We start from the raw sequence: 26,811 nt of genomic DNA on the forward strand, positions 1-26,811 counted from the left end.
AAGAAAAAAAAAGGAATATAGAAATAGAGAAAGATAAAAGCCCAGAGGCAAAAGGTAAACAGGATAATTTAAGTTAAAAAAACAAAACTGACTAGAAATAAACGAAGCCTAGGCCGGGCTGGGTGCGGTCCCCAAAGAGGAAAAGAGTAAAATAAGACCAATCCCAGGACTGGGGGCAGCTGACCTGCTTTGTTAGCCTAGAAACGCAGCAGTACTTTAACACCCTTGAGCACTGTTTGTTGCTGTCTTGGTTTTCTTATGAAAATCTGGATGCTAAAAGATCCCCTTTTGGTGGTTTAGAAGCTATAAAGGTTGTAAAACATCACGACGTTCTACGGTACTGGCAGCAGAGGCCATGTTTTTAGGGAATGAAATTAATCCTGTAATCGAGCGAACCTATATTGCCTTCCGAATCGGCCATGATAAATGATGAAAGTTCCCGGCCTGCCAGTTTGGCTTTCGAAAGAGTCTCAGGTGAGAATGATAGCTCCGAAGCTTGATATTTGGGGATACATTAAATAAAAAATAAAGTTATAAAAGTCAGCTTGAATACATTTCTCATATGCTACCTATAATTTGATGTTTATTCAAAATCAGTGCCATGTCTGATATGCTGACATATGAAATTTAATTTAAAAAGCAACCCTTTTAATCTTAACTATTAATTAAAATGTATGTTATTGAGTGTGTCCTCTAGGTAACAGGTATTATGTGTTAGGTCAGGATTGATAAAGGGGATGTAGAAATAAAAGAGGAGGCCAATTGTCCCTTATTCAGAACAAGGGAGGCAGCTGTCTCTCCATGTGGAGTCGGTGCCCTGGGGCTCAGGGGCAGAAGAGGGAACTTTTGGGAGAAAAGTTTTATTGGTGGGTGTGTTTCTGGTGGTGCCAAGGCCTAGTGATCACAGTGGATGTTCTCATTACTATGTTGGCTTTCTTGGTAGGCAGGTGGTTTCTGTATATTTTTAAGGGTTTCTCTGTTCCTGGCTGTCCTGGAACTAGTTCTGTAGACCATGCTGGCCTTCAACTCAGAGATCCACTGTCTCTGCGTCCTGAGTGCTGGGATCTAAAGGTGTGCGCCAACACCACCACCCAGCAGGTGTTTTTATCAGAAATGCCGAGGTGGGAGTTTTTCAGCGCCTTCGAAGTTCACTGTTTTAGGTCATTAAGTCTAGTGTTGTCTGAGACAGGGTCTCGAGTAGCCCAAGCTGGCCTCCAACTTGTGAGATGGCTATGTTGGCTGGTTTTGTTTTTGTTGTTGTTTTGGTCAACTTGACACAAACTAGAGTCACTTGGGAAGAGGGCCCTCAATTGAGGCATTAACTATGTGTATAACTGAGACTTTTTTTAATTAATGAAGTTTGTGCAATCTTTGTGATTGTATAATCAACCGGTCTGATAACTTTTTGAAGTACAAAAGCCCACCGGATCCGGTGACAGTGAGTGATGAAGCCACTTTCCTCCTTCCAGGTTTTCCCCACGACGGACACATTTACAGGTACACAACCAGCTTTCTAATAATTTGCTTCCAGGCGATGTGAAGCCTATGGAACTTGGTTTGCTATAGTGGGTTGATCCGTGAAACGCAAAGGTTGAAAAGAAAAAAACTTTTTCCTTTTCATTTCTCTTTTGTTCTTTTTCTTCCTTTGGGCTACAATTCCTATCCCTCCACCACACAAACGTTTGGGGAGGCGAGGCTCGTTAATTCAGGGAGCGTGAGCAGTCCTGGGGCGGCCGAGCTTCTCTTGGCCTAGACGGGGCTTGCTCTTCCGTTCCATAGGATGACGCTATCGTGGGTGGCGCGCACTGCGGACAGCCGGGGCGGAGGCAGGCGGCCTCGGCGGACGCAGCAGGCGAGGCCCCGGCCTAGGGCCTAGAACGCGGCGGGGGGCGGGGCGTCCCGCGCGGCCTTCCCGGCGTGCCCCGCGCGGGGGTGGGGGACTCTTATCTTGAAGGACCGGGTGACTCAGCCGCGTGGCCCGGGCGGGGGGCGGGGACGCGCGGTGGCCGGAGCTCAGCGGGAACCGGCGGCAGCGGCTGCTTGCGTCCCGGGCGGCTTCCGGGCTCCGGGGCCGAGAGCGCGGCGTCGGGGGACCGGTGAGTGGCGGGCCGGGCCTGGCGGGCGGGCTGAGGATGGCGGCGGGCGCGGAGCGGCGGCCTTGGGGCCCTGCGCGGGCTCCTCCCCGGCCTGAGGAGAAAGGCCCCGGGGCGAGCGAGCGGCGCGGCCTCGAGGGGAGCCCGGGCTGGGGAAGGTTGGTCACGCTTCCCACGGGACTCTGGACCCTTCCGTCGGGGCCTGTCGCCCCTCTGTCGTCATCGCAGGCCGATTGCAGAACCGGTAGTTTTCTTGCCAGTAACAAGAACTTTTATTTTTTTAGAGCAGACAGAGTCTCAGGCTTGTGCCGTCAAAAAAAAGTTCCCTTCGTGGGCATTTGTCATTCTTTCTGAACATTCCTGGGTTGGGCGCCGATTTACTATTTGGAATTAAATCTCATCCTATAAATGAGAATTCAGCAAACGAACAAGACAAATAAGGAGCTCTTTGGCCGGCTTAAGAAGATGCATTTCACGGTGCCCGGCTGCTGATAAGTCATTAGTTACCAAGAAGTTTGATATATTTTTATCTTTTGAATGGTCTCCCAAAGTGTTGGAATAATACTAGTTGTGGTGAATCTCTTTTTTAATTGATTTTTATTGAGCTCTACATTTTTCTCTGCTCCCCTTCCTAGTTGTGGTGACTCTTGAATTAGAACGTCAACCCCACTCCTAAAGAATAAAAACAAACCCTAAGTAGCAGGTCTCAAACGTGCTTGCCCCCGTTAAAGGTTGCAGGGCTCTACACGGCTCTCAGAAACTGATTCGAGACATCTGGGTGGGCCCCTGAGTCGGCAGTGTGAGCAGGCACCCACCCCCTCACTTGGGCAGCACTGGTAAGCCGGACCAGACCTTGGGAAACCAGAATTAGCTTGGCCTGAGAATAGTAAAAAAACTGTCCAGTGCCTTTCCCTTTTTGTTGACTTACTTCTCTCGGTGCTTGTAACCAGACAGGAGTCGAGAAGTCCTGACTCCGGAAGGCAGTGTGAGAAGGGATAGTATTTTCTGGAACCCTGACATCAGGGTAGGAAATGGCTTTCATACATATCCTGTTATTGCCTTGGTAGGAGAAAGATCATTTGTATCTGGCTAACTTGCCCTGTTTCTTTCCGGAGCCCGTCGCTAGGAGCTAGGAGCATCAGAGCGTGAGCTGTGCCCATAGGTCGAGTCTCCCTCCCCAGCTGTCTTCACCCCACAGTACCAGCTCCGCAAAGTTCCCATAGCCTGTCGGTCTTGAGTTCTCTGGGATGTACACCAGCAGATGGGCGTTTGGTTCTTCACTTTCTGAATGTCTGAGTAATGCCTATCTTATGCAAAACACTGAGGCCATTTTCTGAGCAGTATCCCAAATATGGCCCAGATTTCCCTTGCTCTCTGGCAGAAATGAGGGTTGGATTACCTCCACATCTGCTGAAAGGTGTTTTCTACTTCTTATTGCCTCTTCAGATAGGTTCCACAGGTGGCCTTAAAATAAAGTAGCCGTAGTTTTTTGGCATTTTTTTTGGCTTTCGTGTCTTTTTGGATGTCTGGCTTCACTTACTGATGAGTTGTTGTTGATGATGATGATGACAACGACGACATGCAAAATGTTGTGCTGTAGTACTGATCATCTTCTCGCATCTGCCCCAGATCTGACCTCCCAAGCTTCTGTAGCTAATTGGAGTGGGAAATGGAAGAGAACTGTTGGAGTGTTCAGTGATGTAAGTGGGAAACGTAAAGGACTGAGGGACCCTGTTATAAATAATGGACCTCATACCGTCCTCATCTCTCAGGGAAGTAACCCGAGATGAGGTCGAGTGCCTGCTCCGCTTGCGTGTGAGGCCCTAGGTTTGGTCTGCAACACGAAAGGCTGAGAGATGAGACGGTCCCTAGCCTGCTGTTCTTCCCTCTTAATTATCTTTTTAGCGGCTTCGAAAGGGAAAGGGTGCAAAGAAGAAAAAAGTGAAGACAGTGGAGAGACTTTCCCATGACCACAAAGCCAGTGTTAACCCGGGACCCTGGGGAATGTGTTCTGACTGTTCGTGAGGGATGAAAGTGCCAAGAGGTCAGGAGCTGGAGATGAGTAGCCAAAGGGCGAGGGAGAGCAAGCGGGCAAAGCCAGCTCACTGTTTGAAAACATTGGCTTTAGGAAAGAGTTAATAGAGATGGGCGTTGAGCAGTTGCGAGCACGGCAGTGTCCAGAGCGTCTGCAGTTGTGTTGGGCTGCTGTTGTCACTGTCAGGTATTAGGTTGGGGTTTGCATGTATGTCTACCAGGTGTGGCATTATATACCTTTAACTCATGCTGTGCCCTCGAGATGAGGTTGTTAGATCCCTTGGGATGTAGGTGCTGGGAACGGAATCCAAGTCTACAAGAGGCTCTTGATTACTGAGCTATCTCTTCAGCCCATTTTGTTTTCTGAGAAAGAATCATGTGTAGTTCACACTTAAAAAAAAAAAAAAAAAGATGGAGACCGGGCAGTGGTGGCCTTTAATCCCAGTTGTCAGGAGGTGGAGGCAGGAGCATCTCCAAAGGCCAGACTGGTCTACAGAGTGAGTTCCAGGACAGCCAGGGCAGTTACACAGAGAAATCCTGTATCAAGAGACTTAAAGAAAGGGGGGGGGGGGTGTTGGAGAATTTTGCCAATTGGACATTTGGTGTTGGAATTTTCTTTATTATATTTGTGATTAAGTTACTAGGACTTAAGCTGGGCAGGGTGGCAAATACCATCTTAGTTCTCAGGAGGCAGAGGCCACCCTAGTGAAGGAGTTCCAGGACAGCCAGGGCTACAGAGAGAAACCCTGCCTCAAAAAAAAAAAAAAAAAAAGCCCTAGGATTTTTAAGACTATTTTCTGTTTTATTTTCTGTTTTATTTTGAATTGTATGTTCATCCAAAAATTTAATTTTTGCCGTAACTACTAATCTTCCAAGTTTGTGATGCTGGTCATATTTGTGTTCCCAAGACAGGTTGGGGGACTGGGGACATGTCTCAGTAAAGTGCCTGTTGTGCAAGCATGAGGGCTGAGTTCAGATCCCTGGGACCATGGAAAGCCAAATGCGGCACTGAGAGGTGGAGACAGTAAGACCAAGGCAGGCTAACCAGCCAGGCTCGTCAGCTGGTGAGCTGCTGTTTAGTGAGAGCCTGTCTTCAAATATAAGGTGGAATGTGTTAGAGCAAGACACCAGATGTCAACCTCTGGCCCCCACAAACATACATGGATATGTATACCCATGCACACACAAAGATACAGCTTGGGTGTCCCATATACAGAATATTGTGTAGCAGAATCCAGATGGTTTTGAATTTGGAAGTGTTTGCATATTTGGAGATAGGACTTATGTCATGAAAGTCATTTGTTTTTCTTTTTTTTTTAAATATTTATTTTTTATGTATACAATATTCTGTCTGCATGTATGTCTGCAGGCCAGAAGAGGGCACCAGACCTCATTAGAGATTGTTGTAAGCCACCATGTGGTTGCTGGGAATTGAACTCAGGACCTTTGGAAGAGCAGGCAATGCTCTTAACCTCTGAGCCATCTCTCCAGCCCGAAAGTCATTTGTTTTATATACACATGGTCTAAAGGTATTTTGTGATATTTTTAATACTTTTGTGTATGAAACAACTTTATAGTGTATAATTTTCTACTAGTGGTTTCATATCTAAGATGAAAGTTTGGGGGTTTTGAAGCATTTCAGATTTCAGAGTTTTAGAATTTACCATATTTCCCAGACATGTAATTTATTAGTAGTTTGAGTTTTATTTCTGTGCCTATGTCTGTATGTGCAGGCACAGGTGTATGTTCATGTGTGCCCATGCATGTGGAGGCCATAAGACAGCCTTGGGTGGTAGTCAGGACAAGCTCTTTACTTAGTGCGCCTTTAGAAGATTTCTCATTGAGGGAATTTACGTATCTCACTTCATCCTTAGGAAGTACAGTCTTGTGGTTTTTACTGCAATCATAGATTGTGTAACCATTATCACCATTTTTTCCTCGATGAATTTTAGAACTCCTATAGATTTTCTTTATCTGTTTTTATTTGTTTTTGTTTTTTTTGGGGACAGGGTTTCTCTGTGTATCTTTGGAGCCTGTCCTGGAACTCACTCTGTAGACCAGGCTGGCCTTGAACTCACAGAGATCCATCTGCCTCTGCCTCCCTAGTGCTAGGATTAAAGGCCTGCGCCACCACTGCCCGACTGGGAGAACAACTTGCAAGAGTCAGTTTTTCCTTCCTCTCTGGGGTTCTGGGACCAAACTCACGTTGTTAGCTTGGGCAAGTGCCTTTACCTGCTGACTCCGTAATTTGGTAAACTATCAGTTTATAGAACCCAGGCTTTGGGCCTGTTAAAGTTGGGTCAGTTCTCTATCATTGACAGCACTGCCTCATCCACCCCCACCCCCCCTTAGGCTTTATTCTCTGAGACAGCCTGGGACACAGTGTGGTACAACACCCTGGCACATTTTCTTTCTCTAATTTCTCCCCTTCTTTTCTATATATTCTTTGGGATTGAGGAAGTATTTGTTAAGAACATTTTGTCGTTTTGGTTCTTTTCCAGTATGCTTATTAAAACTGTTGACCTTTAACTTGACTTAAGGTTGCCTGTGTTGTGTTTTGTCATTCAGTTGAAAATAGTTCTCCTGTTTTTTCCTCTTGTGGTAGGGTTTCTCTGTGTAGCCCTGGCTGTCCTGGAACTCCCTCTGTAGACCAGGCTGGCCTCGAACTCAAGACATCTGCCTGCCTCAGCCTCCCCAGCCTGGGATTAAAGGCATGAGCCACTCCTGTGTCTTGTTGGGATTTCCTTTCCCTTTTAACCTGGATAACTCCGAAGTGTGTCGCTTTTTTTTTCTAACACTTGCAGATCTCGGTTTGTGTTGCTGATTACTGTGACCCTGTACTTGGAGAGCATAGCTGTAGTGTCAGCCCATTTAAATGTATGAGGCCATGTTGCCTAATCATGTTCAGCTCTAGCCAAGTCTCCAAGAATGCTTGGAAATGATGCTCTGCAGTCCTGGGTGCAGTTGTCAGACTTTCTGTACCCAGAGCAGCAGGATGTTGTTGACTTGTGCCTGTTTATCAGTGGCTTTAGTAGAACACAGCCATATTTACTCATTTGTGATTGCTGATGGCTCTTTGCACTGTAGTAGTGTGGCCTGCAAAACCTAGAATGTTTACTGTCTCATTCCTTACCAGAAGAGCTTACCATTCCTGTTGGAATTCTTACTTCAGGCTCCCTGCTGAAAACTTTGCCTGCCAGGAAAGGACCCTATAAATATTTCCAGTCTCCCACAGCACCGTGAGGCTGGCATGTTTGCTTGATGTCGCCACTTCCTAGCTGCTGTTTTCTGCTTGGCTTTATATACAGCCTCTTGGCAATTGTTTCTAAAGTGTCTGCTTTCTGAAGAGGAAAATGGTAAGAATCAGGCTTGCTTCAGTTTTCCTCATCAGCCTGGAGGACTGAGTGTTTGAGAGAGAGAGAGAGAGAGAGAGAGAGAGAGAGTGTGTGTGTGTGTGTAAGGGATTGTGGGCTGCTTGTGGGGAGAAGTGACATGGTAAGCTTTATAGCCAGTATGCTTTAAGGGTGGGTGTAAGAATTAGAAGGTAAGCAGGGCGATGGTGGCGCACGCCTTTAATCCCAGCACTCGGGAGGCAGAGGCAGTGGATCTCTGTGAGTTCGAGACCAGCCTGGTCTACAGAGCTAGTTCCAGGACAGGCTCCAAAGCCACAGAGAAACCCTGTCTCAAAAAACCAAAAAAAAAAAAAAAGAATTAGAAGGTAAGGGGAATGGAGAGATGGCTTAGCAGTTAAGAGCACTGGCTGCTCTTCCAGAGGACTCTGTCTGGTTCAATTCTTAGTACCCACACGGTAGCTCACAACTGTCTGTAATTCCAGTTCCAGGGGCTCCAACACCTTCTCATACAAAGTATATACAGGCAAAACACCAGTACACATAAAATAAAAAGTAGATATTAAAAAAAAATGGAGAAAGGGAAGGTAAAAATGAGAACTTAAGTAGCTCAAGTCAAAATTCACTTGTTTTATTAACGTATTTAAATTATGTATACTTGTTTGTGTGGCTATGTACATGTAAGTGCAGGGGCCTATGGGTGCCAGAAGAGGGCATTAGATCCCCTGTAGCTAGGGTTAAGAAGTGAGCCACTCCGTGTGCATGCTGCGAACCAAACTCAGAGCCTCTGTAGGACTGGTGTGCGTTCTTAACTGTGCGTCTCTTCAGCGCCGTTGATTTGCTGTTATTTTTATATAGTCTGAAAAATTCATTTGTGTATGTGATGTCTCTTGGTCACATTCACTCTCGTTCTTTCCCTCCCACTCCCCCGGTCCCTTCCAACTTCATGCCTTCGAGTTTAGATATGCTGCCCATGGGACCATCCACTGGGCATGGGCATCCTGCCTGTGGCCACCTCCTACTTCATGCTAGAATTCTCAACTTACTTGATCTTGTGTAGGTGACCATAGCTGCTAGGGTTCATGTGTGCAGCAGTCTTGTCTGGCTGAGGACATGTGTGTTTCATAATGACCCTCACCTTCCAGTTCTCCTATTCTCTCCACCCCTTCTTCTATTCTTCTCCACCTCCTATTGTCCTCATCCTTAGGGTGGCGGTTGATATAGAGGTCTTCTCTCCAGCCAAGCATTAGCTGCTGTGTGTTCTGCACTTTGAGTGGTTCTGAGCATCTGTGCTGGCCACCACTCACTTTAGTATGGCTTTAGGTTGTGATTTTTGGATGTTTAATTGTTGCAGGCATGCATATGCCATTTTTTAAAAAAAATATTGGCAGGGCTGAGTGGATTAATCCCAGCACTTGGGATGCAGAGTCAGGTGGCTGGGTCTACATAGTGAATTCCAGGATAGCCAGGGCCACACAGAAAACCCAAATAATAACCAGAGGCAGACTTTGAGCTATTGAATCCCTTTTGCCACCTTTGTCACTTTGTCACTTTGTCACGAGTGACACCAAATTATGTTCCACCACTTAGTATGTAGAGATCATAGTGCATAGCCAGGTGGCACATGATTTTAATCTCAGCTCTCAGACCTGAGCTCAAGAACAGCCAGTGCTAGCAAGAGAGACCTTTGTAGTGGCGCCTTGTCTCAAAACAAAACAAAACAAAACAAAAAATGTTTACTGTAGCAGCTTCACCAATTTGTAGTGGTTGGTCAAAGCCATCTAGATCCACTGATGTCATAGATGTCTTTAACCAACCATTACAAACCCCAGAAGTCCCTGGGAGCCAGTCTCATGATTTTTTTTTTTTTAAGATTTATTTATTTATTATGTACACAGTGTTCAGCCTCCATGTGTATCCCTGCAGGCCAGAAGAGGGCACCAGATCTCATTACAGATGGTTGTGAGCCACCATGTGGTTGCTGGGAATTGAACTTAGGACCTCCGGAAGAGCAGTCAGTGCTCTCAACCTCTAAGCCATCTCTCCAGCCCCAGTTTCATGATTTCTAAATCATACGCATTCCTTGTCTTCCAGGCTTCCTCTCTAAGAATGAATGTTCACCAGGGCAGTGATGGCGACAGGTTATTGCAGCCAGAGCTCAGCTGCCTAGGAGATGAGACCTTAGCTGCCACTCAAGAGAAAGAAAGCAGCAGCTTGGTGTCCTCTGGACTTCATATTGTCACTTATCCCCTAGCTACCAGGAGTGAAGGTACAGCGATGGGGGTTTTCTCACACCCAAACATCTGCTCAGGAGGAGGGCAGATTCTCAACCTGAGCATATCTATAGTCAGTTCATTGGCTTGGCTTGCATTTCACGGTGGATTCAGCTGACATTCAGCCTGGCCCATCCACCTTCATAAGTGTGTAAGACAAACAGCTGGGAGTTTGGAGTCAGGAGGCACATTGACCTTGCTGTGGTCCATGTCAGCTGTAATATGAGACCCTCACTCCCTGAGAGCTCTGCTTGTAAAGGAATGAACAGAGTTGTCCATGGTCGTCCTCCCTTAGAGGGCCCTGGATCAGTGTGGATGGCGGGACAGTTCCTGATAAGCTGTTGTGGGTGGGCTTCCGTGGAGTCTTTAACTGTGGCTGACAGGCCTGTGTCACTGTAGACTGTGCTCTTGAACTCAGAGCAGCCTTCCTGCCTCCGCCTCCTGAGGACTACAGTGACGGGCATCTGCTATCATACCTCACTCTCGGGTAACCTTGATAACTTTTTGTTTCTTAAGCTGGAACTTGGTTTATTTGTATTGTTGGTTTTTTTGTTTTGGTGGGGTTCTGTTTCTTTTGTTGTTGGTAGTCTCCTCCTCCCCCCGCACTCCCAGATGGGTTTTTTGCTGTGTAGCCCTGGCTGTCCTAGAACTCGCTCTGTGGACCAGGCTGGTCTTGAACTCAGAGATCCGCCTATCTCTGTCTACTGAGTGCTAGGATTAAAAACATGTGCCACCACACCTGGTTCAATTGGCTAATTTTTTTTTAATATTTATTTTTTATGTATACAATAGTCTATCTGTATGTATGTCTGCAGGCCAGAAGAGGGCACCAAACCTCATTACAGATGGTTGTGAGCCACTATGTAGTTGTTGGGAATTGAACTCAGAACCTTTGGAAGAGCAGGCAACGCTCTTAACCACTGAGCCATCTCTCCAGCCCCAATTGGCTAATTTTTAACTGGCTGGACTTTTTATCTTATTTTTCAGCCTATAACTTTAAAAAGGTAACCACCATTTACTGAGTACAAATTCATACAAATTTTTACATATATATTTTAATTTTTTTTCATTATTTTGTATGGGTGCTTTGCTTATATGCATGTCTGGAACCACATGCATATCGGGTGCTCATGGAGGCCAGAAAAGGGCATCAGATCACCTAGAACTGAAGTTTCAGATGATTGGAACCACCTTGTGGGTTCTGGAAATTAAACCCAGGTCTCCTGGGAGATTAGGCAATGCTCTTAGTCACTACTGAGCCATCTATCCAGCTCATAGTATATTCGTTAGAGCAGAGGTTACAAAATGGTCTAATTTGGCCAGAGCCATTTTCGTTAAGATTTTAGGGTTTTGTTTTTGTTCTGGGGGGTGGCTGTTGTGCTTTTGTTTTTTTGTGACAGGGTCTCCAGTAGCCCAGGCTGGCCTCAGACTTGTTAGGTAGCTAACCTTGAACTTTAGATTCCCCTGCCTGGATCCAATTTGCCAGTGCTGAAGTAGTGCTGTGGTCACACATGGGGCTTTAAGCATGTTAAGCAAATACTCCACTGACTGGGGAAGAGCTCCTTGTTAATAAAGTTTTATGTGTGTTGTGGCATGCACAGGCAATTGGAGAGCAACTTTATGGAGTTCTCTCTTCCCACCTTTACGTAGGTTCTGAGTTTGAAGTTTGAAGATGTACTGTTTGGGGGCCCACCAGAGACGGCCTGTGCTCTGTCACGGTACTCTTGGTATTTACATGCTGGTCCTCAGGACCATGTAAACCACTTGTGTCACATGGCAGCACTGGGGAAGGAACAGCAGGGATCAGAAGTTCATTGTCATCCTCAGCTTGTAGCTTTAGTTCAAGGGCAACCTAGGCTTTACAAGACCCTGTCTCAGAAGTAGAGGAGATTTTCAAATAAATAATTTAAAGAAAAATAGCTTTTTGGTGATAGGACAAAAAAATGAGATTCCAAGAGTAAATCCTGGCCTGGAGAGATGGCTCAGTGGGTTAAGAGCACTGACTGCTCTTCCAGAGGACCTGGGTTCAATTCCCAGCACCCACATGGTAGCTCACAACTATCTGTAGTTCCAGTTCCAGAGGACCTGACACCCATGGCAAAACACCAGTGCACATAAAATTAAAAAAATAAAGAGTAAATCCTAATGCCAGTTCGCAGTGGGGCTTTGCAGCTGACAGCAAGGTCTGGTAGACCGAATGCTGATACGGGTGGGGCCACGAGGATTCTCTAACGCAGTGAGAATGCTCTGTTCTGGGAAGAAAAAGACTTTCATTCTTTTTCTTTTCTTTTTTTTCCCTGAGACAGGGTTTCTCTGTAGCTTTGGAGCCTGTCCTGGAACTAGCTCTTGTAGACCAGGCACCTCGAACTCACAGAGATCCGCCTGCCTCTGCCTCCCAAGTGCTGGGATTAAAGGCATTCGCCATTCGCCACTACCGCCCGGCTAAGACTTTCATTCTTTCTGGCAAATTAAAAAACAAAAAAGCAGCCCTGAAGTCTGAAAATTGAGTTTTAGCACACAGTAGTTCCTAGAATGCAGATACCAGTGCTCGGGCTGTAGCTGAGTCTAGAGTAAACAGCACAGGAACCTGGCAGGCACGAGGCACTGGCACACAGACCCAGCCCTGTGTGACCGAGTGTGATGGCACTTGCCCTGACCCCAGCACACAGAGGTAGAGGGAGGAGGACTGGAAATCAAAGGCTATCTTCAGCTACAAGAGGGTTTAAGGCTAGCTTAGATTACACGAGATCCTGTCTCAAAGACAGTACTGGGCTAAGAATGCATCCTGCTCTTTCAGACAACTTGAGTTGGGTTCCCAGCACTCAGGTTGGGTGGCTCATAAGCACCTGAAACTCCAGCTCGGGGATCTGACTTCATCATCTGGCCTCCTTGGGCCCTTGAACACATTCACACTCAATCCACAAACAAAATCTCAGCTAAGAGAGCAAGGGGATGTAAATATTACTTAGAGGTGGAAATGAAACAGAAGTATGTACCAGACTCCTTAGGGGTACCTACCAGCTTCTAAATCAACACTTAATACACCAGTACTTGATATTGTGAATGCCTGGCTTTATTTTAGCTCTTATTTGAGTCTGTTTCTCTGTTTTGCCTCGGGCTTTTTACCTTTCCTTCTGTATACCTTTCACTGCTGCTCAGATCTGGCTGGCAGCTGCCTGCCTTCTGGCCCTGGATGTGTCTTTTCTACCTTTTTCTCTTTTCTCTCACTTCTCTACCCACCAGACCCACCTATCCCTCTCATGCTTACCTATTGGCTGTTTAACTTTTTATTAGACCAATCAGGTTCCTTAGGCAGGCAAGGTGAAACAGCAGCGCATCTTCATGTAATTAAACAAATGCCGCACAAACAAATGTAGCACATCTTTGCGTCGTTAAAGTGATATTCCACAGAAGTAGGAAGTGGTTGCTTCTGAACACCAGCTTTTGGGGATTGGCAGGAGACTGCTAGGACACCACATAAGCCCTGCTCTTTCGTCCAGTCTTTCACTGCTGACTGCACTTAGTTTACTCTGGAATTTCAATCACTTTAAAGTGTGGGCATTTCTGCCTTTAATCTCTGTCAACTGCATATCACACACATGCAGTAAGTGTAAGGCTCTAGTTTTGTGAGCAGTGGTGGTGGTTTGTTTTACTGGTTTGGGTTTTTCAAGACAGGTTTTTCTGTAACCCTGTCTGCTGCCCTGGATTTGCTTTGTAGACCAGGCTAGCCTCAAATTCAGAGATCTGCCTGCCCCTTGCTTTAGAGTGTCTAGTTTTGTTTTTAATTTTCCCTAGGCTGGCATTTTACCTGTGAACTTATGGCTTTAGGTTTTTGTTTATTTTAGAACTGACATGGCTTCATTTTTCTCTCCAGAAGTTTGCGCTTTAGTTACTTTGTTATTTGTCTGCTCTTTCAGACTTGGCACTTGACTATGCCCCTCAGCCAGCAAGCCTTCAGTATCCTCACATAATGCCACTTCCTGAAGACAGCAGCAAGGGCTCGTGCTTCCAAACTGGAAGCAAGCGGAGCCATGAGCCCTTCATTGTTTCAGAGAGATTTGGGAACAGCGGCGTAGGCTTCGGAGGTAGCTCTCACTCCCCAGCCCCAGAAAAAGTGACGCTTCTTGTAGATGGCACACGCTTTGTGGTGAACCCTCAGATTTTCACCGCTCATCCGGATACTATGTTGGGAAGGTAATGACGGCTTCCTTCTGTGTGCACTCCGTTTCCTGTGAGGAGAGGTGTTTGGCCTCACATCAGATGCCATGCTGCACAGAACTTGGCACAGGGCTGGCTTTCCTCCCTTCATGCTTCAGTGAGGAAGGCTAGGACAGCTGGTAGGAGCCTGGATGCTGGGAAGGTAGTGTTTGCACAGCTTGGATGGGGAGGAATCTCAGGAGCTGCCGAGCCTCACCCCACACCTCTTTTTTTTTTGGTTTTCCAGAGAGGGTTTCTCTCTGTAGCTTTGGACCCTGTCCTGGAACTAGCTCTAGTTCAAGGCTGGCCTCCAACTCACAGAGATCTGCCTGCCTCTGCCTCTTGAGTGCTGGGATTAAAGCTGTGCACCGCCACTGCCTGGCCACCCCACCCCTCTTTAAATGTTGCACAGGTCGGAGATGCTAAGTTGAGTCCGAAGTCATGTTGTTTTCCTTCTGTGAGAAACATATTAGAAATGATCCACCTGGCACAAGAACAAGGATGCCATTTTAGAAAAAACATTTGCATTCCACCCATTTCTACTTGGGGTCTTGTTTTTTTGTGGGGTGAGGGGGTGTGTTAGCAGTGCTGGAGATTGAACTAGGAACCCAGCCCGTCAGGCATGGGAAGCGAGCACTATTGAGCCAAAGCCCTGGCCTGTTGCCACTTTATTTCTTAACATGTGTGTTTTGCCTGCAGGCATGTGTGTGCAGTACATTTATTCAGTGTCTGCAGGGGCTTGGAGAGGGTGTCAGATCCCTGGGACTTGTTCCTATGGTTGTGAGCTGCTCTATGGGTGTTGGGAATCTAACCCGGATCCTGAGTTTATGGTGAGTGCAGGCCTCCTCATGAAAATGTCAGGTGTAGAAGAGCCTCACACTGGTCTGAAATTCATGGCTGTTGGAGTTGCCCTTTTCAAAAGAGAAGATGAGCCAGGAAGGGATGCACTAGGAGCTGCTCCCTCAGTTGGTTTACACTGCAGAGGCCTCTACAGCTTCCTCTGCAGTTGCCACTACACTGTGCCTGCTGCCACAGACAGATGCTTTCTTCTTTTCCTTTTGCCTGAGGGAGTTTCCTGAGGTATGTATTCATCTGTGAGGTGTCAGGTCCTAGTGCTATGCTTTTCAATTATGCTGCAAGAGTAGGGGAGAAAAGCTGCCTCTGCAGAGTCCTGTTGGAGGAGGTAATCCTGTTGCTGTGTCTTTCAGGATGTTTGGACCAGGAAGAGAATATAACTTCACGAGGCCCAATGAAAAGGGGGAGTACGAGATTGCAGAAGGGATCAGTGCCACTGTGTTCCGCACAGTGCTGGTATGCAGTTCTTTCTTTTTCCGTCCCCCACCGTGGCATGCATGCTGCATGTTGCACCCTCATGTGCTCCACAGTTGTATGACTGACTCTTGGTCTCTGGTATCCAGTTGTTTTCCCTTGTTATTGGAGACTGCTTTCGCATTTCCCAGCTGCCCAGACCTGAATAATCACACAGAAACTACATTAATTACACTGTTTGGCCACTCAGGTGTGTTTCTGGGTAGCTCTTACATCCTAAATTAACCCATTTCTAGTTTATATTTTACCACAAGGCTCATGGTTTGTTACCTACATCTTACTTCTGGAGTGGCTACATGGCATCTCCTTGACTCTGTCTACTCTTTTCAAATTTCCCACCTGGCTTTACTCTAAGCCATTGGCCGAAACATCTTTATTTATCAACCAGTAAACACATATATACAGAAGGACTTAGTAAAATTACATATGCAAAACAGTTATCAAGCAAAAATTATAATATTTAGTGTATTTACATTTGGCAAATTAAGGAAAATACTCTTATCTATCCTATCTTTGTAGTCTAAAATTTTATATCTAATTTATCTCTTACCATAACTAAGGAAAACTATCTATGTTCAACTCCATCAAAGACCCCAGAAAGATACATTACCTAAGTTAAACAGGAAGTACATTGTAAGAAACATCCAAAACTCTAGAATTGACAAAGACATCTCACTACCTGGACAGTCACCCAAAATTCTTCTGTAATGTTGGGACCTGTGGTGTCTATATTCTGAAGGCCCATAGTATCTGGCAGACTTTTCCATGAAGCAGGAAATTTGAAAGACTGTTCTGCCTGTATTGGCAGTTTGTCAGTCACTTTCTTCAGTGTCCTTCAGAATGTCTGGCAGACTCTTCCATGAAGCAGGAACCCTGAAGGACTGTCTGACCTCCTTTTGGCAAGTTCAGCAGTCATTTTTCTATGGATCCTGCATGTCCAGTTTATACAGCATATCATCAGGCAGTCCAGGCAAAAGCAGTTTCTTGCCCTAATGGCTAACTCCATAAGGAGCCTCTTTGATCCCCATCATCCCCTGTGAAGTAATTGGTGCTGCCAGAAGCAGACCTATCTCACTGTCAAGAGAAGTTTAAGTTCTTAAAACCTTTTAAATGCCATATTCTGTAGTCTTTGAAGTGTTGAAGATTATCTGAAATATATCTCTGTATCTAGAAACCCTAACATGACTAAAAGTTTGATTATTATAAATATTACTCTATAATTTTAAATTCAACATACATTTTTAATGAGCTGTCTAAACATAATACATTCAACAAGAGTAGAAATACTGGCCAAAGCAGCTTTATTTATCCATTAATAAAAGCAACAACATAATGTACAGAAGGATATCCCACATCATTTCCTTCTTTATTTTTCCTGTCTATAACTTCTAAGTTGCATTCAGTTGTCAGGATCTGCTTAAACTTGGGTAGATGGGAGCCTAATGCACTGAGCAGTTGACTCCAAGATCTCACCGTCTCGGTAGCATTAGAAGTGTGTAGGGTTAGAGGAGTCATTCCCATGCAGTTTTCTTTTTTTTTTTTTTTAATATTTATCATGTATACAATATTCTGTCTGTGTGTATGCCTGCAGGCCAGAAGAGGGCACCAGACCTCATTACAGATGGTTGTGAGCCACCATGTGGTTGCTGGGAATTGAACTCAGGACCTTTGGAAGAGGAGGCAATGCTCTTAACCTCTGAGCCATCTCTCCAGTCCCTCTCATGCATTTCTTTGCCTACATTTCTACTTTGCAATCTGTTCACAGGATTATTACAAAACTGGCATCATCAACTGTCCGGATGGTATCTCTATCCCAGATCTGAGAGACACGTGTGACTATCTCTGCATTAACTTTGACTTCAACACTATCCGCTGTCAAGATCTGAGTGAGTATGGAGCAGCTGTTTGCCTCTCAGCCAGTGCACGGTCACTGTGCTTAGCAGTGCAGGCGTGTGGAGCGTGGGTTGAGAACCAGCACAGAGGTGGACATCCTGCTAACTAGCCATCGCTGCTTTTACATTAAGGGGTAGTGGGGAAGTAGAATAAGCGAAAGGAATCAGCTGGGGAGTGTGGCTCACAACCATCATTCCAGCACTCAGAAGACTGAGGCAAGAGGATGACCATAAGTTCAGGGCCAACATGGTCTACAGAGTGATACTGTCTTAAAAGGCTGGAGATGTCTCTCAGTTGATAGAGTGCTCACCTAGCATTGAGACCCTGGGTTGCTCCGTGCTCAGCACCAAATACTAGGCATGATGAGTCAGATCTGTGATTTCAGCATTGAGGAAGTGGAGGCCGGGAATGAAAGTTAGGAATCTAATCTGACCATCTAGTCACTGGGCTACTGCTTCCCTCTTGAGTAGGACCATGGCATCATCTGTGACAAGTAGGAGTACTGAGTGTCAGTGAGGAAAGGAGCATGGTCACACTGAAGAGCATTAAGTATATAAATCTAATTATCACCTTGGGACGGGAGCTCTGTCATACAGTGCCTCATCTCTGTATGTCCTCTGTTGTGGTGGCAGTGGTAGTCTCCAACCCAGCAGCATGGGTGTAGACAGGAAGTGGGTTCATCTACCTGTTCTCTTCCCAGGTGCTTTACTTCATGAGCTGTCCAACGATGGTGCTCACAAGCAGTTTGATCACTACCTCGAGGAACTGATTCTGCCCATCATGGTGGGCTGTGCCAAGAAAGGGGAGCGGGAGTGCCACATTGTCGTGCTGACAGATGAGGATTCTGTGGACTGGGATGAAGACCACCCCCCACCCATGGGGGAAGAGTATTCCCAAAGTAGGAGCCCTTGCAGGGTGTGGATGTTTTCAGCTAGAGAAACACTGCCTAGAGTAGTATCCAGACCTGAGGGCAGACACCACTGATAGCAAGTGATGGGCAGAGCATCTAGAGGGCAACCGGCACCTATACAGGTCTGTCCTCTGCTGGGACCACTCTCTCCCCTGTCAGATGCCGAAGTTGGGGGTTAAATTCTCACTTAAATATTGTTGACCTGGTAATAATTCACAACTTAAGTAGTGGGCTGAGAAGTTTACTCATGAGAAAAGCACTTGGCATGCAAGTGTGAGGACCGAGTTCAGACCCTAGAACCCAACAGCAAAGCTGGATGTGGTAGCACGTCTGTGATTCAGAGCTGTTGTGGTGAGATGGGAGGAGAGACAATCCCCAGAATCTCATGGGCCAGCTCACCCTGCAGTGCGCAGCGGCGAACGGCAAAGCAGAGACCCTGCCTCAAACAAGGTGGCGGGCAGACTGATGGCCCAGGTTATCCTCTGGCCCCCCGCACGCATGCAGAGGCAGATGCACTAACCCACGTGCATGGTGCACACACACACTTTACAGAAGGATGAGCACTTAAAGGTGTGTTAACCCTGCTCTACCTCAGTTTCCTTTTGCTTATAGTCTCTTTATATAAAACCTCTATATATTTAGTCTTTTTAGGGCTGCTTATCTTCCATTATGAATATACTATAACTCACTGTCCTGATAAGACACTGAAGCTATGTACAGAGATGATGCACGATCAGTTTTAAGCAGCAGCATTTTTGCACATCTTTCAACTATCGGATATTCCTAAACATGGCATGTCAAAAGCTTGATGCTTTTATAATTTTGACACGTTGCCAAATTATCTTTTCTAAAGGTTATACCAATTGCACTGAAAACAGTATGATAAAGCCTGGTATGGTAGACACCTGTAATCCCAACATTTAGGAAGTAGAGGCAGAAGGATCAACCTTGGTTATGTGAGTTTCAGACTAGCTTGGCTACATAAGACTGCTGTTGTGGTCATTGTCTCCGTGTCCGTCCGTCCCCCCCCCCCACGCCAAAAAAAAAAAAAAAGGCCGGGGTTTTTAGCCTGGCAGGGGCAGTTGGATCTCTAGGGCCAGCCTGGTTTATAACATACGTTCCAGGACAGCCAGGGCTACGTAGTGAGAGGAAAAACAACAAAAACAAAAGGCCGAGTGTAAGCTGGTTTGCTGCTTCCCCTTTTAAAATCAGCGCTCTGAAGCTTCCCCCAGCAGACTGCAGCAGTCCAGGAATCTCAGTATTCGGGCTGCTGGGGTGGGGGTGGGTGTTCCACGTCGAATGCCATCATGGGTTACATAGCTCCTGTTGATTGTCACCTCACTCATTCCCTCTGTGACTAACGCCAGCTTTTGTGGACTTTGTTTTCAGTTCTTTACAGCTCCAAGCTCTACAGATTCTTCAAGTACATTGAGAACCGAGATGTTGCTAAAACAGTGCTAAAGGAGCGGGGCCTGAAGAACATTCGCATTGGAATTGAAGGTATTTAAAGTCTCCCAGCACTCAGGAGGCAGGGGCAGGTGGATCTCTGGGAGTTCCAGGACAGAACTACATAGAGAAAAGCCCTGTCTTCTCAGAAGTGTCAGCCAGCGATAGGTTGGGTCTCTGGGTGCTGCTGTGCCTCTGACTTGGCTCACAGGAGCTTGAGGACACGCACACTTACACTGCATGCACTAGAGGGTCCTGCCTTAGTGCCCTTTGTCCTGGGCTTGCATTTGCCTTTCCTCTAGTCCTCAGTGCCCCTCAGGAAACTAGGACCTGGGTGAATTCAGAAGGTGTCTTGGGCACATCTGAGCAAGAACATGTTTCTGGGATCTACAATTATCCTTTTGAAAAACAGCTTAAATTTAAGATTTAACTGGGCAGTGGTGGCTCACGTGTTTACTACAGCACTTGGGAGGCAGAAGCAGGCGGATCTCCGATTTGAGGCCAGCCTGGTCCTCTGAGGGTGTCCAGGCAGCTGCCTTGTCTTGGGGCAGGTGTGGTTGCCACCTGGGCTCCTGTACCGTTTATCTCACAGCCACACTCTGCCTTTGGCTCTCAGCACTGCATGTTTCTGACTGAGGAAATTTAAATTAAAAGAAACTTTTGAGATAATTCCTCAGCCTCTCCATTGCACATTGTCTTTGCCTGGTTTCTGAGAAGACCTGAGGACAGGGTGATAGGGAACCCCTTGTCCCTGTGATCTGCCCAGCCATTGAGGCTGAAGGCACTCCAAATGCATAGACCTGGCTGCTGCCTCTCTGCTGCTGTAGCCCCTTCTGGGTATCTGACAGCATTTGTTTTCCCTTAGGTAAGCATTTCACATGTCCTTTTTTATTTAACCATGCTTTCTACACAAGAACCTTACTAAGATGACAGAATATCTGTGCCCTGGTGAGGTTTTGTCCTATGGTATTGTTTCCAACAGCTAAAGGCTCTTGGAGTTAGTGAGTGGCTTCTCTTCCCTTTCCAATAAAAGGGGGAGAATAGCAGGACAGTCGTGGCGCACACCTTTAATCCAGCACTTGGGAGGCAGAGGCAGGAGGATCTCTGTGAGTTCAAGACCAGCTTGGTCTACAGAGTGAGCTCCAGGACAGGCTCCAAAGCTACAGAGAAACCCTGTCTCGAAAAACTTAAAAATAAAAAAAGGGGGGCAGGAAATCCCTGTTACTTCCCGCAGACCAGTACCTTCTAGGGGCAGAGGGGCCTCAGGGAGACACTGGTCACTTGTCATAGAGCTTTTCTTTCTGTCTTTGAATTTGGAAGTAGATGTCAGAGCAAGCACAGTCTACCATGATTGTGACCATAGTCTTTTCCCATTGCAGGGTACCCTACCTGTAAAGAAAAGATTAAGAGGAGACCTGGTGGGAGGTCTGAGGTTATCTACAATTATGTGCAGCGCCCCTTTATCCAGATGTCCTGGGAAAAGGAGGAAGGGAAGAGTCGCCATGTGGATTTCCAGTGTGTTCGCAGCAAGTCCCTCACTAATCTGGTGGCTGCTGGAGAGGACGTCTTGGAAGACCAGGAGATAATAATGCATCACCCGCCACAGGTGGACGAACTTGACCGGCTAAATGCTCCACTCTCTCAGATGGCTTCTAATGACTTCCAAGATTAGGGACAAATAAGGTCTGCCCTTCACCAGAGCGCTTCTCTGTGGGTGCCCCCAATCTGGCCTCCTGGTTTCTCACCCCAAGGAGATGCTTCCTCCTGTCTGTTTCCATCCCCTCTCCATCACTATTGTACCCCTTTCTCAGTCTGTCTCTGGTAATCAGACGACCAGCTTAGCCGGCCTGGTAAACAGACGCTGGGTCTGTTGCTGTTGGTTGAGTCTTGTACAGCTGCAGGAGAGGAAGTGGACTCCTGTTGTCTCACGGTTGACACAGAAGCCCACATCCTTTACACCCAATGGGTGGGTTTTTGCCTCAGACAAATTGCTTAATAGCAAAAGGACCAAATGTCAGAGACAGTCTGTGTGCTGGGGCAGGTGTCCTCTGCCACGGAGATGTGCCAGGGTGGATTGAAAGGTAGTTCCTGGGTACTGCAGGTGCCATCTGGCTAGAATGTCTGAAAGGAATTCCCAGGAGCTCAGGCTCAGCACTGCTCTTCATTAACACAGGAACAGTCTGACACAGGAGGCAGGTCTGCAGCAGGAGAGCGGTGGCCAGCAGTGTTAGTGCAACCTTTGGCCTCAGGGAGTCAGAGCCAAATTGGAAATTAGGTGGCAGAATGGCTCCAGGTCAGGCCTGCAGACTGCACCCAGGGACAGCGTGGTGCTGTGGGTATGGCAGGAGACCTGGTGTCTGAAGATGAGATTTTTGCTTGGTACCTTCCTGTGGGCAGCAGGGAGGACTATGGTGAGCTCAATGGAATCATCAACTGTGCAGGCCCTGCTTGTGTCCTCATACCAACCCATTTTCTCTCTCTCTCTCTCTCTCTCCCCTCCCCCTCCCTCCCTCCCCTTTCTCTTTCTTTGCCCATTAGCTGCTCAGACATGGTAAGAAAATGATACCACTGTCTTCCCCAGGGTCAGGTCCAGGCCTTGTCTCTTGTTCACTCTTACATGTGTGGTATATGGCAGTCCAGATCACTCCTCAGCCCCCTTCCTCTGACATTTCCTTGGCTGTTTGCAGAGTCAAGCCAGACAGCAGTATCTGAGATTACCTTACTTTGTGGTAGAAGTTGACCTTTGAGTCGGTCCTTCACTCTGGACATTTTCCCTTCATAGGTGGTGCATGTAAGCTGTTTGCTTCAAGTTCCTTAAAGAACATGGTTGGTTTCTTAAAGTCTGCTTCCATTAAGTACTGTATAGTATACTACTTGATGGCAGAAAATTCAGGTTTGAGAAACCCCTCTCTCCAGAATTGAAGAACAAGAATGTTCTTAAAAGGCTGTGTTCGTTTTGTGGCAGCATCACAGTTGGAGTTGGTGTGAAATCTTTCTTGCTCAGAAAAGAACTGAAGGGTAACTAAGCAGCCCTGGTTTTTGTGGTGACCGGTGGTGTCTTGGTGAGGCTCAAGGCCAGCATCCAGAATACAGGTTAAGGTTATCTGTCCAAAAGTTACTTCTGGGAGGCTGATGGGCTTGTATTTGAGGTCAGGTCTGGCCTTGACTTTGTTGGTGCTACATGTTTGTCCACTCAGTGACCAGCCCAGGCCCTTGTTCAGTGGTGCTTCCTATGTGCTAATTGATGGCCACTGGAGTATGACTGTATGCTTATGTGGTGTTGAGCAGTCCTTTCTTTGTCCTTTAGAGTTGGTTCACTGCCTTCAGCCCCAAATAAGTTACCGTGCTGTGGCTGCAGCCCATGAGGTTTGAGTAGCAGGCAGTCTGAAGGCTGGCCAGTGCCATGGGATGCTGGTGACTAAAGGAAGGCCTGGGACAGAGGCCTTGGGAAGAGGAGGCTCCTTTTGCACCCTTAGCCCCACCCTTCCCTAAATTTCAGTGTCATTTGTAGTTTGGTGCCTCCGGTCAGCCTTGCCTGCTGTTCCAAAGTTGGGACATTCTTTAGTGCTCCCTGCAGGACTAAGGACTGGGTTACAGTCTTTGGAGTTGGTTATTGGCTTTATGAGTGAGAGGACTGTGCCAATAAAAAAAATGGATTTTGGGCTCATGTGTCTCTTGCAAGTGCCTGAATAAGTAAGTCGTGTTGTGTGTACAGAAACAGCCTCATGAAAAAGTGACTTTACCTAGAGTCTCAGAGCATCTTAGCAAGATAAGATTACCTACACCCGAGGCTTGACTGTTCAGTGTCCTTGTATGCTGTGTAATTGATGAGAAACACCTGCCAGTAAGGCCCTGGAGAACAGAGACATAGCATTAATTTGAAAATTACATGGCTCTCCATGGTGGAGAAAGGTGACGGCAAAAGTTGAAGATTGAAGTGACTAGGTACAGTACTCAGCCCCTTGGGACAGCGAACAGGCTGTGGGGGAAGCACAGGAAGAGGGGCATCCTCAGAGTCAGGATGTGTATCTTCGGGAGAATGAATGTTCAGAGCATCAGACTTCAGTTCAAACTGTGTGCTTGAGTTTGTTTTTTGAGTCAAAACAAACTGCAGCTTCTGAGGTGGGTGCAGGGAGCACAGCAGAGCACTGCCACCTCCCCAGGAGGCAGAGCCACTTTTGTGTCTGGATGGGATCATTTCTGGAAAATTATTTTCTCCTAATGGCAAAATGCTTGTAGGTTTTGCCTCTTACTTTGTATTTACTTTTGAAGTTGCACTTGTTCACCTACCAGTGTTTACGGAATCCTGTATATGGGATGCTTTTTCTATAATAAAGTATTTTTATTTGTGTTGTTATTAATAGAAAAAAAAATGACAGAACAAACTTCTAAACTAATGGGTGGTGCCCACTGCCCAGGACAGTGGGTTCCTTACCTTAGGACACGAGCTTGCCTGAAGCCTGTCTTGCTCTTCCCCTCTGCTGTCCTAGGCTGCCTTCTTGAGTTCACAGTTAGTTGCCATTGGAGACCCCACACTCCAACTTAGAATTTGGCAGCAAGGGAGACAAGGTCTTCCAATATTCCTACAGTAGTCCGGAGGATTAAGAGGCAGCCACTGGTAGAATGGTAGTCAGAGCTTTGGAGAGTATTGACGAAGCCCTCCCAGATCTAGCAGCACTGGCTGGCTCTGAGGACTGGGTTCAGTTGAGTCAAAGGACTTTGAACTTTGTGTAGCATGAATAAAAACCCAGAGACAGATGCTGGGGTTTAACCTGAAAATCAGAAAAGCAAAGCAGCCAAGCCACTAGAAAGCTCTTACCTCTGAAATCTTGAGACTATATCCCACCCTCTCTCTAGTGCGGGGATTAAAGGCATGCACCTGTCCAACAAAAGCTGAAGGTAGGAGGGCCCTCCATAGTCTCTCTGAATACCAACTCATATCAGCTCCAAGACAGCATCTTGTATTAACAGTGCAATGATCCAATACCTCTCTGGACAAAGATAGAAAGGGGCCACCAGTGCTCTGCTTGCTTGTATTTCAAATCAGGTATCTGTTTGTTTTTTTGAGACAGTGTTTCTCTCTAACAGCCCTAGCTGTCATAGTTCTTGTAGACCAGGCTGGATACAAACCACAGATACTTGCTTAATGCATCACATGAAATACAACCACTACCAAGTTTCATTACTGTTTTCACAGTTTACTCAGAAGTTTAGCAGATAAAATGTGGGCGTTTTCCCCAAAACAAAGCTTCCCCCACCACACAGGCTCTACCAATATTACTTTTTCACCCATGCTCACACATTCCTGCAAACACACAGGGTTTGGTAATACAGAGCTCAAAGCCACACAGGACCTTTTATCTCCTTTGCACTAGCAGGCTCTAAATGAAAAATTAAGGAGCTAACACATCCAGCACCCTTTCCCAGAGTCAAGACTTCCCTAACATTCCTTTTTCTTCATCTAAGACATGGACACCAAAGAAGTTTTGCTTACAATTTGAAGTCTTCTGTTCTCTGAATGGCTGAGCTAGGACAGCTGATCTTCACAACTTCAAGACCAGAGCATGGGTCCCAGTTGTAGTTTGGCTATGACACTGCAAGTTACCACACAGGTGCAAATAATGCTTTAACAGTTTCCAACACACGACACCAAACTAATAATGCATTAATACGGAACCTCCGCATTTTTCTGACGCAGCAAAATATCTTGTACAGGTGGCAGCAGCTGGGACAGAAGGCACTTTGTGCTCAGTTCAGTGCTTCTCATTAGAGGGTGCCACAGCGGAGAGGCCAGGTCAGCCCAAGCTGCAGGCAACACTTTTGGGTGCAGGGGCAAGTGCCCCCCAGGAAGGCATCTGCAAAGGGAAAATTTGTAATCATGATTCCAAGGCAAAATGGCTACTTAAAGTTGGGATAGGGAAATACCAAGACAAACACGGTTGCACCATGAGTTGAGGACTCATCAGTAGGCTGGTTCCGCCTTGACTTCCAAGGAGGCTGTGGAATCTTGCATGGCAGCACCTGAGCCTCCAAGTTCTCTGCTGTGTCCTCAGGAACAAGTCGGTCCTTGTAGCACTTTCGGGCATTGCTGGTCGGCAGCATGTGTCTCCAGATCTTCTCATATGGCCGTAAAAGAGAGTGAGGGTTGTCCACATGGTCCTTAACTCCTTGGCAGTGCCCAGTGGCTTTGTGGGCTTTCTAACAGCCACAAAGGATCACACTAGTGCCTCCCCTACCAACACTCAGAAGAGCAGCATGAGTCTTTTGGATGGGGAGCTAGGTCAGTGGGTCAGGGCCTTTGCCCTAGTACCATAAGTAAAGTGCACCATGAATGAAGGCTGTGGGAAGCCACTTGTCCAGGCCGAGGTATGGAGAGAAAACACCCACACCCGTAGGACAGAGCTCATTCCTTCAGCCATACTGTTGGCTGTTCACACAGACTTCCATTATTGCGTTATTTAATTTTCAGCTATAAAGAGAAAAATACTTGGTGGGCTTGGCAGGTGGCTTATCACCACAATGCAGGCATTGGCTGGTACTCAAGTGTACATACTCCCAGTAATGGTGGATAATGGCTCTTTTCCCCTTTGTTCTGATGAACTTAGGAAATTCAAATTCTCTTTGAAACGCATGATGAACTGGCTCACGGGGCTTCTAGAGAAGCAAGACAGCTGCTTGTAGCCAATGGAGAAATGCTTTTCTTTGTCCTTTCAGTTTCCTGGTGCACTATGGAGGAACAGCCACTTAAAATCACATCTCAGAGACTTGACTATGTGTGTTAATGGGTTCTATAAACTTCTTGGAAGTTCTTTCAAGAGCGTGAGGAAAACCACAATGCTGTACAGAGATCTTTGCCTAGTGTAGGGTCCCAGCACAGGCCTTATTTTGCTGCCTTCATGTAGGAAGGTATGGCCCCCCTGGCTGTCAGGCCCTCGAAGCGCTTGTATGTGTAATTGATGAAGACCCAGTCTTTGTTCTTGTAGTCACTCTCAGGGTGATTACTTGTGGTCACTGGCAAAGAAACAGGTGAGATTGAGTCACTGCTCCACCTCAGGACACCCTGAAGAACAAGGCACAGTTCCCATTCGGAAAGGGAGTATTTTTTTGTTGTGCAAGTTTTCTGTTTTGCTCACCTGTGTTCTCTGAACTTCCTATTTTAAGTCTTATTTTCTTGCTCCTGTCATTTCTGTTTACCTAACCTTTAATCTATACGTAGCAAAGGAGCAGTTTTGCAGCTGTTTAGCCAGCTCCAAATCTGAACAAGGATTTGAACTCACACCGCTGCC

General features: G+C 46.5%; 2 protein-coding genes across 6 annotated transcripts in view; one reads left to right on the forward strand and one right to left on the reverse strand.

Moving 5' to 3' along the window:
* Positions 1-1,964: 1,964 nt before the first annotated feature.
* On the forward strand, positions 1,965-23,882 carry Kctd20 (potassium channel tetramerization domain containing 20). Of its 3 annotated transcripts, XM_041634811.1 has the most exons (8): positions 1,973-2,096; positions 9,572-9,746; positions 13,668-13,944; positions 15,156-15,258; positions 17,042-17,162; positions 17,870-18,067; positions 19,469-19,579; positions 20,905-23,882. In XM_041634811.1, the coding sequence occupies exons 2-8, from the start codon at positions 9,587-9,589 to the stop codon at positions 21,195-21,197; spliced, it is 1,263 nt and encodes a 420-aa protein (XP_041490745.1). In that variant the 5' UTR covers positions 1,973-2,096; positions 9,572-9,586; the 3' UTR covers positions 21,198-23,882. The 3 variants fall into 3 exon arrangements, with proteins under 3 accessions (XP_041490746.1, XP_041490745.1, XP_041490747.1); XM_041634812.1 differs by lacking the exon at positions 9,572-9,746 and having other exon boundaries at positions 1,965-2,096; XM_041634813.1 differs by lacking the exons at positions 1,973-2,096; positions 9,572-9,746 and adding an exon at positions 7,328-7,483.
* Positions 23,883-24,702: 820 nt separating this feature from the next.
* Positions 24,703-26,811, reverse strand: part of Stk38 (serine/threonine kinase 38) — a 35,322-nt gene continuing 33,213 nt past the window's right edge. For all 3 annotated transcript variants that reach the window (XM_041634809.1, XM_041634808.1, XM_041634810.1), the window contains exon 14: positions 24,703-26,536. In XM_041634809.1, the coding sequence (XP_041490743.1) occupies positions 26,406-26,536 (131 nt within the window). In that variant the 3' untranslated portion in view covers positions 24,703-26,405. The remainder of the gene's footprint in view (positions 26,537-26,811) is intronic.

The sequence above is a fragment of the Microtus oregoni genome, unplaced genomic scaffold (assembly GCF_018167655.1).
Source record: "Microtus oregoni isolate MIOR12 unplaced genomic scaffold, Mior012 000046F_ref0000063, whole genome shotgun sequence".
NCBI lineage: Eukaryota > Metazoa > Chordata > Mammalia > Rodentia > Cricetidae > Microtus > Microtus oregoni.

Excerpts from the sequence above, each read along its gene's own strand:
- Kctd20 (XM_041634811.1), top strand. The coding sequence starts at position 9,587 with ATGAATGTTCACCAGGGCAGTGATGGCGACAGGTTATTGCAGCCAGAG. Across the intron at positions 15,259-17,041 it reads CTGTGTTCCGCACAGTGCTG|GATTATTACAAAACTGGCAT; the intron begins GTATGCAGTTCT and ends ATCTGTTCACAG. Across the intron at positions 18,068-19,468 it reads GGGGGAAGAGTATTCCCAAA|TTCTTTACAGCTCCAAGCTC; the intron begins GTAGGAGCCCTT and ends CTTTGTTTTCAG.